Source organism: Myodes glareolus, chromosome 6 (assembly GCF_982192425.1).
Source record: "Myodes glareolus chromosome 6, mMyoGla1.1, whole genome shotgun sequence".
Classification (NCBI taxonomy): Eukaryota; Metazoa; Chordata; class Mammalia; order Rodentia; family Cricetidae; genus Myodes; species Myodes glareolus.
In genome coordinates, this window is record NC_142031.1 from 79,444,115 (window position 1) to 79,457,023 (window position 12,909).

At 36.2% G+C, this 12,909-nt stretch overlaps 1 protein-coding gene across 30 annotated transcripts in view; it reads left to right on the forward strand.

Moving 5' to 3' along the window:
* Positions 1-12,909, forward strand: part of Nrxn1 (neurexin 1) — a 1,058,343-nt gene that overhangs the window by 431,127 nt on the left and 614,307 nt on the right. For all 30 annotated transcript variants that reach the window (XM_085690899.2, XM_087907274.1, XM_087907282.1 and 27 more), the window contains one exon: positions 10,608-11,046. In XM_085690899.2, the coding sequence (XP_085547025.1) occupies positions 10,608-11,046 (439 nt within the window). The remainder of the gene's footprint in view (positions 1-10,607; positions 11,047-12,909) is intronic.

Below are 12,909 nucleotides of genomic sequence, written 5' to 3' on the forward strand. Positions count from 1 at the left end.
AGTGTGTCTAAGTCAGTAACTTATATGACCATTTTTCAATATTCAACGACTGGTTATTTCATATTTCAAATTTAAAACATATCTTTTAGTGACTTATAAACATGTCTCCAAAATTAAAAGACTTAAGTAGTTACATGAGACTCTATGTTTTTTAACTTGGCAGCTAGAATGTGGATTTTGCAGACAATCAGAAAACACACACATCTTTCTCCCATACCTATTTCTCTCCCAAGTTTACAAAGCCTTTTCTCCACCACTATTTGTGTTTTAGATATCTGAAGAATTAATTATTTTATTCCTGACACCAAACTCAATATTCCCTGGATTGTGCACACATTTGATGTTGGTATTTTTTATTTTGGTGAATTTTCCTTGGCAAAGGCTCCGCTCCTGCCTGGGAACTGATTGAGCTTCCACAGAGCCAATATGTTTCTCAGTTCTCCAATTTAAATGCTGCCAAGTATTTTCTAACATGTGCCATGAGAAATTCAGCTGCATATAAAACCTCATTCATTAAATAAACACTGAACTAAGCAACCTCTGGCAAAAGGCGCACCCCATCTGACATCCGATGTGCTGGGGACCTTCCAAAGTATGTAATTAAAGATTGCCTTAAAACAAAATTTCCTAGTACTTAACAGTCATAATTGAAAAATAAAAGTTCCCAACCTGCAGTCTTCATACTTTTTAGGGGTTTTAGAATGAAAAATAAACAATCACACATTTCAATTTTTTAACAAACCTAAAAGAGCCCTATTCTTCCCTGTAGCACAAGTTCAATACAGCACGCATCTCCATCAGGCTATAGATTGTCACTAACTGGTTGAGATTGTAGAAGCCACTTCTTATTGCTTTAATACATTTTAAATGAGCAAGCTAAGTATTTATTAAATATTCTTTGCTTAGCTGATGAAATATTACAAAATGTATCCTTCATAAAAAAACAAGGTAAACAAAATTAAGGTAAACAAAATGATAAGATTTAGGGAGTATTCATGTAGACCTTCACATTTGAGGGTGATTAATTGCTTACTGGAGATATGATTGCTTTTTAGTTCTCTTAGCAACTTAATTTATTAACATTTAGGACTCTGGACAATAATTATATTTATTTTTAAATGTATTTGTGTGTATGTGCCGGGTGAGACCAGCAAAGGGAGTCAGATCCCCTGGGACTGAAATAACAGATGCTTGTTAGACACTGTGTGGGTGGTAGGAACAGAAACATGGCTCTCCAGAATTGGAGCCAGTGCTCCCAACCACTGAGCTGTCTCTTCATTCCAGGGCCTTCTTCTTTTAAGATTATAGTGGTGACAATAATGGAAATCCTTGTTTGGGGCCCAAAGTCAAGCACACAGTACTGCGTATCTGAATATGCTTGACTAAGATTGTCAATGGAGGCATAAAGCTCATCCTCCAGAAGAAGGAACACTACTTTACAGGGGATGTGGAAGCTGCCCCAGGTTAAGTTAACATATGACTGCATGCACACATACACACTTGCATGTGCATGCATACACCTGCATGTACACACAAACACACACAAAACATCAACCACATCTACACACAGACAATCTTAAAAACGTACACCATATATTTCATTTATCAGGTAATATTAAATTGTAGATTTATAGAATCTCTCCCTCCCCCAGGAGCAATTCTACCTCCCAAAGTCTGTTCATTGCAGGTTCTGCAAACAGCACTGCTGACTGTCTTAAATGCCAGCTTCTCCTGCTGGCTTCAGGGTGCCCAGCTGATAGCTTAAGTGAGCAGTTCAGGGTAGTGTTAGAGAAGGGACTGCTAGTCCCACAGTTTAGAAAATCCAGCATTAGATAACCAGAACACATGGGTACCAGGGGTTTAATAGAAGCTTCTTCCCTTTAGTGCTGACAATCACCATGAAAGGAAGAACCAGGCAGAACAGCCTCATAGTGTGAACACTCAAAGAAGAGAGACTCTACCAGGTCCTTGTGGCAATACTTAGACCACACTTTATTCACTACCTGCTGAGAACTAGCTTTGTGACCTGGGCAAGTGACTTTCCCGTCTGATGAGATGCCATGCAAAGGAAATAAGAACTTCACCTTGTGTGCATGCATCTCCAGGTGCACGCACTCACTTCTGGTACCTTACCGCTGCAAGCTCCCAGTGGCGCCTTGTGATTGCCAGAGTAGAGTTAACAGGGCCACAACTACATCTGCGGCTTCTGTTTTTCTCACTTGTTTCCTTTTATAGTTGTACATCTGGCCAATATTTTTTCTAGCATGACGCTAGTTGCCTCAATACATTAAAATACAAAATATATTTTTATAAGTTTTAACTTTATTAACAACTATAGTAGTAAGAATGTAATTCTAATCAAGATGTGAGTTTTCTTGCATTATTCAGAATTCCCTTTAAAGCCTGATGTAGTGTTGCAAGCCTGTAACCCCAGTACTCAGGAAAACAGATGCAGGAAGATCCTGAGTTCAAGACCAACTGAGGATATAACGAGATGTTGTCACAAATAAATAAAAAAAAATTAGTAAAAATAAAAAAGATTTTCAAGGGAAGGGGAGAAATGTAATTATATAATCTCAAAAAATAAAAAGTCCCTTTAAGTGAATTTTAATATATAGTCTGGATATATTTGGGTTGTAAAGATCCAAGTCTCTTGAACACTTACAAATGTTTATTAGTTGCAAATGCTATTACAAATATTTATCGTGTCCACAGAGAAAGCACAAGCCTACATGTGCTATCACGGATGCACACGGTAGCATAACCTAAATGGCTTAGACATAGTAGAATATTATATACTTAGTAGACATAGTATTATAGACTATATTATAAATCTATAATAATTAACTAATTGAATCTGAACCATGAAGAAATAGCTTAGGTATAAATCCTTGTGTTTGATGTGGTGATTCTTAAAAATAATGGCAAAAAGTGATTTTAAAAAGCCATGTAAGTTCTAATATGTAACTATGAATGAAAGAAATTAATTTGTATTTTTCACCTTAAACAGAAATCATATAACAGTAATGTTGGAGACGAATGCCCAGAATCTGGCAGCTCTAACAGGTTAGGTTCAGCAACTCTCTCTGACATACTTTTGAAAGAAACTGATGATGGGCAAATAACTAGAATAAGACAGATTTATCAAGGGTTCTTGAGATCCCCAAGTCCACCTTCCAAGATTCTGACACAAACTTTAAGCTCAAATAGGAGGAGTATGGGGTAAGGGACCAGGACCTTAATTAAAGTTGTTCTTGCTTAGCTGTGTGTTTATTAATCACTTTCTTAGCTCTGCTGCTGGTCACAGGTCTGAATCATTGTCAGTGTTGGAGGTATCTATCAATCTACTTGTCAGGAGACAATTACTTGTGCCCCAGGATACAGCTTTACCATCTTGGCTAACTGCCCTCTTCCGGAAGGGCCAGGAGGGCTCAATCTAGTAACTACCTCTGGAGATTCTGGGGCTCCTAGAAACAGAATGACTGCTATTTAACCCAGTGAGCCCTCTGTGCTTTTCCACCGTGAGGGAGATGAGACCAATAGACCAACACACAGCTTGATAACAGTACCTATGGATGGGGTGAGCAGGTGCCAAGGGTGCCAAGTGCAGGCCTAACTGCAAGGCTTTACAGACCCTATGGCCTAGATCAGGACTCGGTGCTTTTCAGCAAAGACAGTTTCTCCATACTTGTTTCAAACACATTTCAATCTCTTTAAAATAAGGTCTCACACACACATATGCACTTTTAATAAAATAACAAATATTTTTACATCAAATAATATGCTTATCAAATATTCCTGGGAAGAATTTTATAACATTAAAATGGTAAAATGATAAGCACGCTGGGAAAATGGTTCATGAAAATGTCACAACCTTGGTATATGCCCAGCAAGGCACTCTACATTATTTTAGTAAGAAAAGAAAGATTTATAGTAAACGGTAATTTATTTTATAAGGTATGTATAGATGAATGCATACTGGATACATATGTGAGCAGGAAATATCTAAATGCAAACTGATTATATGTTTTGTATTTGTACTCATGGCCACTTCCTTAGAAAGGATGTAAAATTTTATCGTAGAAGAAATTTTATTGAGCTCATGTGGGTAAAATCGCAAAATAAGTTTTTATTGATTAATCTAGACAACACATTTGTTCTCACTGTTTCTAGTGTACAGAAAGTATAGTGGCTCGTGGGAAGATGGGTTTACTTAAGAGTTTATGATCATCTTTCCCTCACTGAGACTGACAGGTGAAATATTTTTTGGAATAAAATCGGCTGGTTTGGAATCAAAATGTTTGGCCCTAATTTATGCAGGATCATGAAAGATCAATTTGAAACATATTCTTTATCTTCTACTTTAAACTTTCAAATAATAATAAATGCTGCACTTTGTTGTTCTTCCTTCAGTGGCTGGATGAATATCATTAGACGTACACTACTATGTTCCCTCGGGACTTCCTCTTCCGTATGTGAGAACTGGCTCTTAGTATGCAGCTAAGGCATGTGTGGCATTGCCGGTGAAGAATCTATGGTAGCATCGTCTGAAGTTCCTATTCTAGTGAAAGAGGGCTGAGGAGAAAAGCTTTTCATGTGCTGCTGTAGGGGCCTCAAGGAACTGCGTCTCTAGGAGACATGGTTTATCGCTTTGTTTTTTCAACATTCGAAAAGCATGGAAGTCTTAGTTATGTCTCTATGATAGGCTATCAGGACAAACTTTTACAGTCATTAGCTTTTCAGAGCCTCATTTTCTTTGTTTGAAAAGAAGAAGATTGACCAAATTTACAGTTTGCATTTCAAAAAAAAATCATTTAAAAAAATTCATTTCCTAACGACATTATGAAGTCATTGTTGTGAGTTCTTACTAGTCCTGATTCTTGTGCCATTGCTGATCATAGCACTGAAGGCTGCCCTATAGGGAACTATGACCCTTGGGCATTGCCTATACATCTTTGTTTATTGTGGGTGGGAAAGGCAAAAGCAATGATGATTTTGTTTTATTATATTTTCTAATTGATATACTTGAGGTTATCCAATTGAGTCTCAGACAAAATCTCTACATGTCTTTTGCAAAGTATTGTTGAATTTCTTTCCCATCCAGATTCTAAGAAACTTTTGTTATAAATTTAAATGCCGCAAGCTTCTGTTGAGAAATGTTATTATAGTCTGTTTTTATGTTTTCTAGTCATTTTTGTAATTTTGGTTGGAGAAAGTAACATATTTGGTTAAAGATTTTGTCCACACTCTACCTCTGAATAGGACCTTTCTCCTCCAGAAAGAATCCCATCATTCCCTGTAACTACCTGTTACCTTTGAAATCCCCCATGCTCCTGGCCCGATACTTACTGTGTAGCGGAGGCTGGCTTGGAATTTGTAATCCTCCTGCCTCTGTAGGATTGGAGATCCCACCAAACTTAGTTTAATTTTCTATTTTTATTTAGTCATAGAACAAGTAAATTATTCTTTTCTTTATATTTTTCTCTTTTAGCTACAGTGTGTATCCACTGGGGCGGTTCCAGCCTGATAATTGCTAAACTCTGCCTTGAATTCAAAACATTATAGCATCAAATAAAAAAAGACAATCTGAGTATTTTAGCCAGGAATTCTTAGATTGAAAATTACCAAATACCATTTATGTATATTTGATTGTATTAATAATATTCACTGATCTGCATTATATACTTATCTTTTTTTTGAGATGGAACTCACTGTGTAAACCAGGCTGCCCTCAATCTCCTAGAAATCCAACTGCCTCTGCCTCCAAAATATTGGTATTAAAAGTATATACCACCGTGCCTCGATACTCACCTATCCAGAGAGATGTATCACATACTATAATTTATATTGATCTTTTATAAAAACCAGTAATATCAACTTTGACAAATTTAGTTTAATAAATAAGCTAAATTATAATTATTTATAATTATAGAACTTACAAACTAAATTATAATTATTTACTAATTTATAATTATTTATAAAATAAATAAAATATATTAGTTTATAAATAAATTCATATCTAGCAGTATGGAAATTTTATATTTTAGTATATGTAGCATGTGAAAACTCCTAGTATATATCACAAGCAAGTATTTAAAGGAAACTCAGTGGGCCATATTCCACTGTACTGGGTATATGTATATGGGAGTTAGTAAAATCACATTTTCTTAAGCATTTTACCTTAGTATGTGCCTAACAGTGCTAATCTGACTGAATTTAACATATCATTAAGACATAATTTTAAAATAATAAATTAATAATTTTGGATGTAAGATTTTTAATACATTTTACTTTCTTTCTTGAGCTCTTCTCCTTTTTGTGGACTATCTTCTGGTCATGTTTCAGACCCCTTCACTGTCATCCTGAAAGGGCACATGGAGAGACCCCAGAAAGAACAAAATTAAAAACAAACATCTCCATGTATAACCATTCTCAAGTATGCAAGTATGGAAGGCATCACCAGGATGGTTTTTGTTTGTTTGTTTGTTTTTTATTTTGTTTTGTTTCGAGACAAGGTTTTTTCTGTAGCCTTTTTGATGCCTGTCCTGGAAATAGCTCTTGTAGACCAGGCTGGCCTCGAACTCACAGAGATCCACCTGCCTCTGCTTGTGCCACCACCGTCCCGCCACCAGGATTGTTTTAAAGGAGCCATGTGGATCCTCTTGATAGATTCCATCCATCACGATGCCTAAACATCTGTGTGGGACTTCTTTTATCACCTACACACTGACAGAGATCATTCTTCTAGGCCTTCATTAATGCATGTTAGTTAATTCAAGAACCTCACTGAAATCTAACTAATGAATATCTTTATTCTTAAAAGTCCTCATTTGAATGGTAAATGTTTCACTAATGATTTCACATCTCCCCAATTCCTGGAAAGAGTGGTATCTATCAGTTGCCTCTGCAGAAATCTTTAACATACCCCTCAAGGTACCTCTGTATACACTAAGGTGGTCTAAATTTCTCTTTTCTAGTAGATCAGTATTTTTATTTGTCTCAAAATAGGGAACAATATCCCAGCATCTGAGCAACAACTGAAGAACATCAAAAGAACAGATGAAACATTGGGTCTTTAGTTTCTTGCCCAAATCATGTACACTAAGAGGGAAACCTGTACAAGAATTCACACATATGACATGCCATTTCTTTTGACCTCTTAATTTTAGAAATTAGGAACATGAGATACAGAGAGGCCATTAAATATATAGATAAAAGCATTAAAATAAGTTAGTTTATTGATTTTCAGTTATGTATTCTATAATTGAAGCTGTTTCCCCTGCATTATAGAACTAGTTTTCAAGAATATTGTCAAGATCAGGTATGATATTCACAACTGTTTACTTCAAATGTTAGACTACACCTATAAATTGTTTTCTATTCTTGTATATTAAGCTTAAAAAAGACATTTTTGAAGTCCTTAATATACAAAAGAGAAGGGAAAGACATAATAACTGTGTTTTAAAATTTCACAGCGGATTAAATACAAAACAAATAAACAGAAAAAACATAAAGCAAGCAAATTATGAAAGTTGTATCTTGTCTGTCTTCCGTTGCCAGTTAAGTATAGGCCAATGGAGCAGGGAGGGTAAATTCAACATTTTGAATTCCTTTAAAAATATATAAAGATTCTTCCATGTCCTTGATTCTAAAATTAGGTCTAAATGAATATTCACTAGTATCATCAATGGTTAAATTGACAGCATATATACCCACCCACCCCCACAGACTGACACACACACACACACACACACACACACACACACACACACACACACACACACACACGTAGTGGAACTCAAATTTCTACACACAAAAAATTGTAAAGTAATCCTTTCAGAAAAGAAAACTTAGCTTGCATGTGAATTCCAAGGTTTGGAATACTTTCAGTCACTCGTTAGTCCAATTGAGCTAGCCATTGTAAGAGAAAGTCTAACTTTGAAAAAATCGGATAGTTATGGAATGTGGGTCACATGTGAGAAACATGGTAACCTGAGAGCAAAGAACATATCCACCTCAAATTGCTTTTCTGTTTTTCAGAATAGTTTTTTTGTTAATGCAAAATGAGGAGGAAAAATGAATAGCCTAGGTCTGCCAGGAAAATAAATTTCATCTCTCTAGTTTTCACATGAGCATCATTCACCCCAGAAGAAATTCACACTCTACGAAATGAACTTGACCAATTTGTGCACAAACTGGATGTTCACAATGGTTAACATTACCATAGAAAAATACATTTAAAAATATGGTCCTTTATTTTTGAGGTTGGTCCATAATAACACATGTTTCCACATTCTATTTACATGTCTAAACTTAATATGCTATTTTAGTAAAGTCTATTGTCTTTATATCAAACTCGGTTTGACATAGTGAAGGAAGAATTTGATTCAGCTTTTTAGTAAATATTTATTGATTGCCTCACCAAGGCCAGGCTTAGTACTAGGTAACAGTAAGCAAGGGTCCTACTTACACAAAGATGTGGATCTAGACCAAGGAGGGAATTCATTTTGCATCTCTGTGGGGGTTAGATTGTATGACTAATGCTGAACAGTATATTTAAGAGGATTTGTCTTTTTTAAACCTAGTATCTTCCTGAATGACCTCATTGCTAAGACACATAAAATTGTAAGACTGCTACTAAAATCCTTGCTAATAGTTTCATTAATTCCCACACCCTCCAACTCTTGATTTGATGATGTCCTGTTTATGAGATATGGCAACTATAATAGCCCAGCATCTTCATTTCAGAACTACCTATGCCTATAAAATGGGCTTGAGTGTATAGTTAATATGCTAGTATTGATGAGTGGAGGCATCTAGAGCATGCAGATTGGAAAATGACTCACTCCTAATGAATATCCAAATTGTCTCCAAATATTAATATATGAATCACAAGGAATTATGAAAAATTACCAGGATGAACAGCACGAAAGTCGTGATGAATGCTTCGGAAATCACTTGTGAAAAACGTTCTCTCCAGTGCTAAAGATTTCCAAAGAAAGACAATCCTAAGTCAACTTCCCCAAGGCATAATAGTCCTTTCTCTTTTCAAGACAGTATTCTTAAGAATTAGTGTAATTCCTCTTTGGGATTGCTTATATTCATTTTCTCTTTCTTTGTTGTCAGTAGATGCTTGTTAAGCCATTGTACATATTTATTTAAAGAATAAAGGATATCCTGCTCTTCATAGTAATCCTTTCTGATGATAAAAGAAAACTGAAGCCACAGGCTCAACACTGAGAAGTTGTCACTTACTTGTTTGATGAAAATCAAATACAAAAACCAATTATATGCATGTGCTTCATTTCCTAACTTATTTTTTATAACTAACAGAAAGCTACAGAGGTAAATTTTCAGCTGTAATAAAGGGACAGCTATTTAATCTCACACAGGTTAATATAATTACTATTATCTAAATCATAATACAGTAGACAATTCTTTGTCATTATAGAGATTTTTTTTCACTTACATGCATTTTGTTACTTAATCATTACAACCATCCCATTGTTTGTCACCTTGTGGGACAGTAATGAGAAAAGGGAGAGAACTGAGGCCTATTGAGATCACACTCTTTGTAATGCCCACATCTGAATCTGAACTCTGGAAGCACAGTCTGGACCTTGAACTCTTAATTGCTGACAAGAAAAGTGATTCACATTATTACCACATAAAAAAAACTCACCTTCTCTCTTGGTTCAATAGGCTATACCTTTGAAATAAATGTCTAGTGTGTTGGTTTGGTTGACAACATTATTTGTGAATAAATTAATTAAGAACATGACAGTATTGGTTTCAACGAAAATTTGGTCCCTTAAATAGTTTTGTACTTATCTGAATACAAATAACTAATTCACCCTTAATCCAGTATAAGCTATATGTTGTATAAATGCGGTTTTCCATCATACGCATTTTGTAGAGATAGTATATGATCCATTATCCTTATTTCAAATACTTATGGATTTTGCAAATAGAAGGTCATAGCAGATGGATGATATTAAGATCCTGCCAATGAGTTTACCCAGTGTGTTATTTGATGTCCCAAAAGTCCTGTGATTATCCTCAGGCGATCAGAATCACCTTGTCCCTTTAGAAGAAGTGCCTTGGCAAGCAAGAGTATAGGATAACATTTATCTGACAATTGCATAAATCAAAAGTAAAGTTAAACACCAGCACCACAGACTGAATAGACTAGTGAAGACTGCTTTCCATGTAGTAGCTTTAAGTCCCTAACAGCACTCAGCTATTAGCGCAGCACAATGCAAGACAAGACTTTGGTGTTTCAGTTCTAGTGGGGACTTTGAGGAATTTCAGCCAAGCAAATTCTCATAGTTATTTTGCAAAGGAAAGATTGACCATTGATGTGTCCATATCACTATCTATAGCTACATATCTTTATACTTCGCTTTAAAAATATCAAAATTTTATTTGTTGTTTCTGTTATTCAGTGAGTTGATAAAAGAAATTTATTTGTTTGAAAAATATTATACAACAGAATTAATTAATATGTTGTGTTTTTTATGATCTACTTGAAAATTCCATGAACTGCAGATAAGTTATACACATTAAAATATGAAATCTAGATTCTCACTGCTCCTCTCTACCCACAGGTTGTATACAAAAATAATGACGTAAGGCTGGAATTATCTCGACTTGCCAAGCAGGGAGATCCTAAGATGAAGATCCATGGAGTGGTGGCATTTAAGTGTGAAAATGTGGCGACATTAGATCCAATAACTTTTGAAACCCCAGAGTCTTTCATTTCTTTGCCTAAATGGAATGCAAAGAAAACAGGCTCAATATCATTTGATTTCCGTACCACAGAACCAAATGGCCTCATCTTGTTTAGCCATGGCAAGCCAAGACATCAAAAGGATGCCAAGCACCCACAGATGATTAAGGTTGACTTTTTTGCTATTGAAATGCTGGATGGTCACCTGTACCTCCTCTTAGACATGGGGTCGGGTACTATAAAAATAAAAGCCCTGCAGAAGAAAGTGAATGATGGAGAATGGTATCACGTGGATTTCCAGCGGGACGGACGATCAGGTAATTTAAAATTTTACAGTGCTATTGCAAATTCTCTCCCACCCCTGCCATTCTGAATAACTGGAGCCAAATCCTATTAAAGGTTTGCTGCATTAAAGAATATTGCCAGTTACTGTTTCTGCTTTACCTCTTGTAAAAATCAGATTAATTAATCATAATGGTTCAGTATCAAAACCCAAATGATTCAACGCTTTCAGTGTCTTAAGCAAACATTTCATTTTTATTAAATTAATTCATTTATTTTACATTCCAACCACAGTTTCATCTCCATCCTCTCCTCTGATTCCCTCCAGTCACTTTTGCTGCACCCCTCTCCTCAGTCCACTCCTCCTCTGTTTCTCTTCTGAAAGGGACAGGCCTCCCATGGGTGTCGACAAAGAATGGCACATCAAGATGAAGTAGGACTAAGCACCTCTCCTTGTGTTAAGGCCAGGCAAGGCAACCCAGTATGAGGAACAGATTCCCAAACGTAGCTAAAACATTTTTGCAAGGCCTTGCTCCCACTTCTAAGAGTCTCATAAATAGACCAAGTTACACAACTGTCACACATACGTAGAGAACCTAGGTCGGTCTCATGTAGGCTACCTAGCTGTCAGTCCAGACTCTGTGACCTCCTATGAGTCCACGTTGTATCTGTGGGTTCCCTTACGTTGATCTTGACTCCACCACTTGTAAAATCCTTCGTCTCTCTCTTCCAAACGATTTTAGGAGCTTGGAGCTTGTGGTTGACTGTGGGTCTCTGCATTTGTTTTCATCAGTTGCAGGATGAAGACTCTCTGATGACAATCGGGGTAGTCACCAAGATGATCATGTTCAGGCTATGTATTCACTAATACTAGGAGTCTTAGCTGAGGCCATCCTTCTATTCGTGGAGTGTCCTTTGAACCACCTTTCTACCTGACCATGAAATGCCGTCCATATCAAGACATCTTTTTCATTACTCCGCCCCCCTCCATCTACTCTTCAGCCTGGTCTCTTCTGTCCCCTTTCTTACCCACCCCCAGCCTACCCAGGAGATCTTTCCTGTTTCCTCTTCACAGTAAAATCGCTGCATCCCCCCTTTTGGGCCCTACTTATTTCTTAACCTCTCTGGGGGTGTGGATTATAGTATGGTTATCCTAAATATACTTTACTTGGCTATTAAGTGCCATATCTATGCAAGAAACTTTATCTTGAATTTGTAGACATAGAATTTAGAAGTCTTAAAGTCTCAGCTATGTTTTTATGACATTGGATGATTGAAGATCCCTGGAAATACAATTATAAAACATAGAAAAGTAAAAATGCTTGCAAATTCATCAAGATTGTGGAGAAATTTACTGCAAAAAACGCTTCAGTTAATGCAGTGGCATTCAAAGTTACCGCTCCACCTGGTTTCCTTTAAGACGACTAAACACTAGTGGGGGTAACCCCTGGCTTCATTCTCTGCCCTTTATTCCCTTATGATGGTAGCAGGAAATTTTTCTCACAAGAAATAATATTTTTACTTCACTTTAAAAATTGCTTTAAGAGAATAGAGTTTTGCTAGTGTAAACTTTGGAGAAAGAAAAAAAAAATCAACCAGAAAGATCCCTTTTTATGCAATAAAATGAGAAGTTGAAAAAAGAACATTGAGAAGGAGCTTGTATGACAGATACAGAATAGGTGGAAATTCATAACCCATTGCTCTGATTTCTCCTTAACTCAGAAAACCTATTTATGATTTTTTCTTTTGAGAAATTTTGCTCCCTGAATGTCATTACCCTAAAAAGGTTGGGGATTAAGTTCATCTCTGTCATTCTTATGTAAGCTAAGAAATGTTTACTGATTGATTGCCAACAAATTTTAACATCTGCCCTGTCCCAGATGCCCTGGAAGAGATAG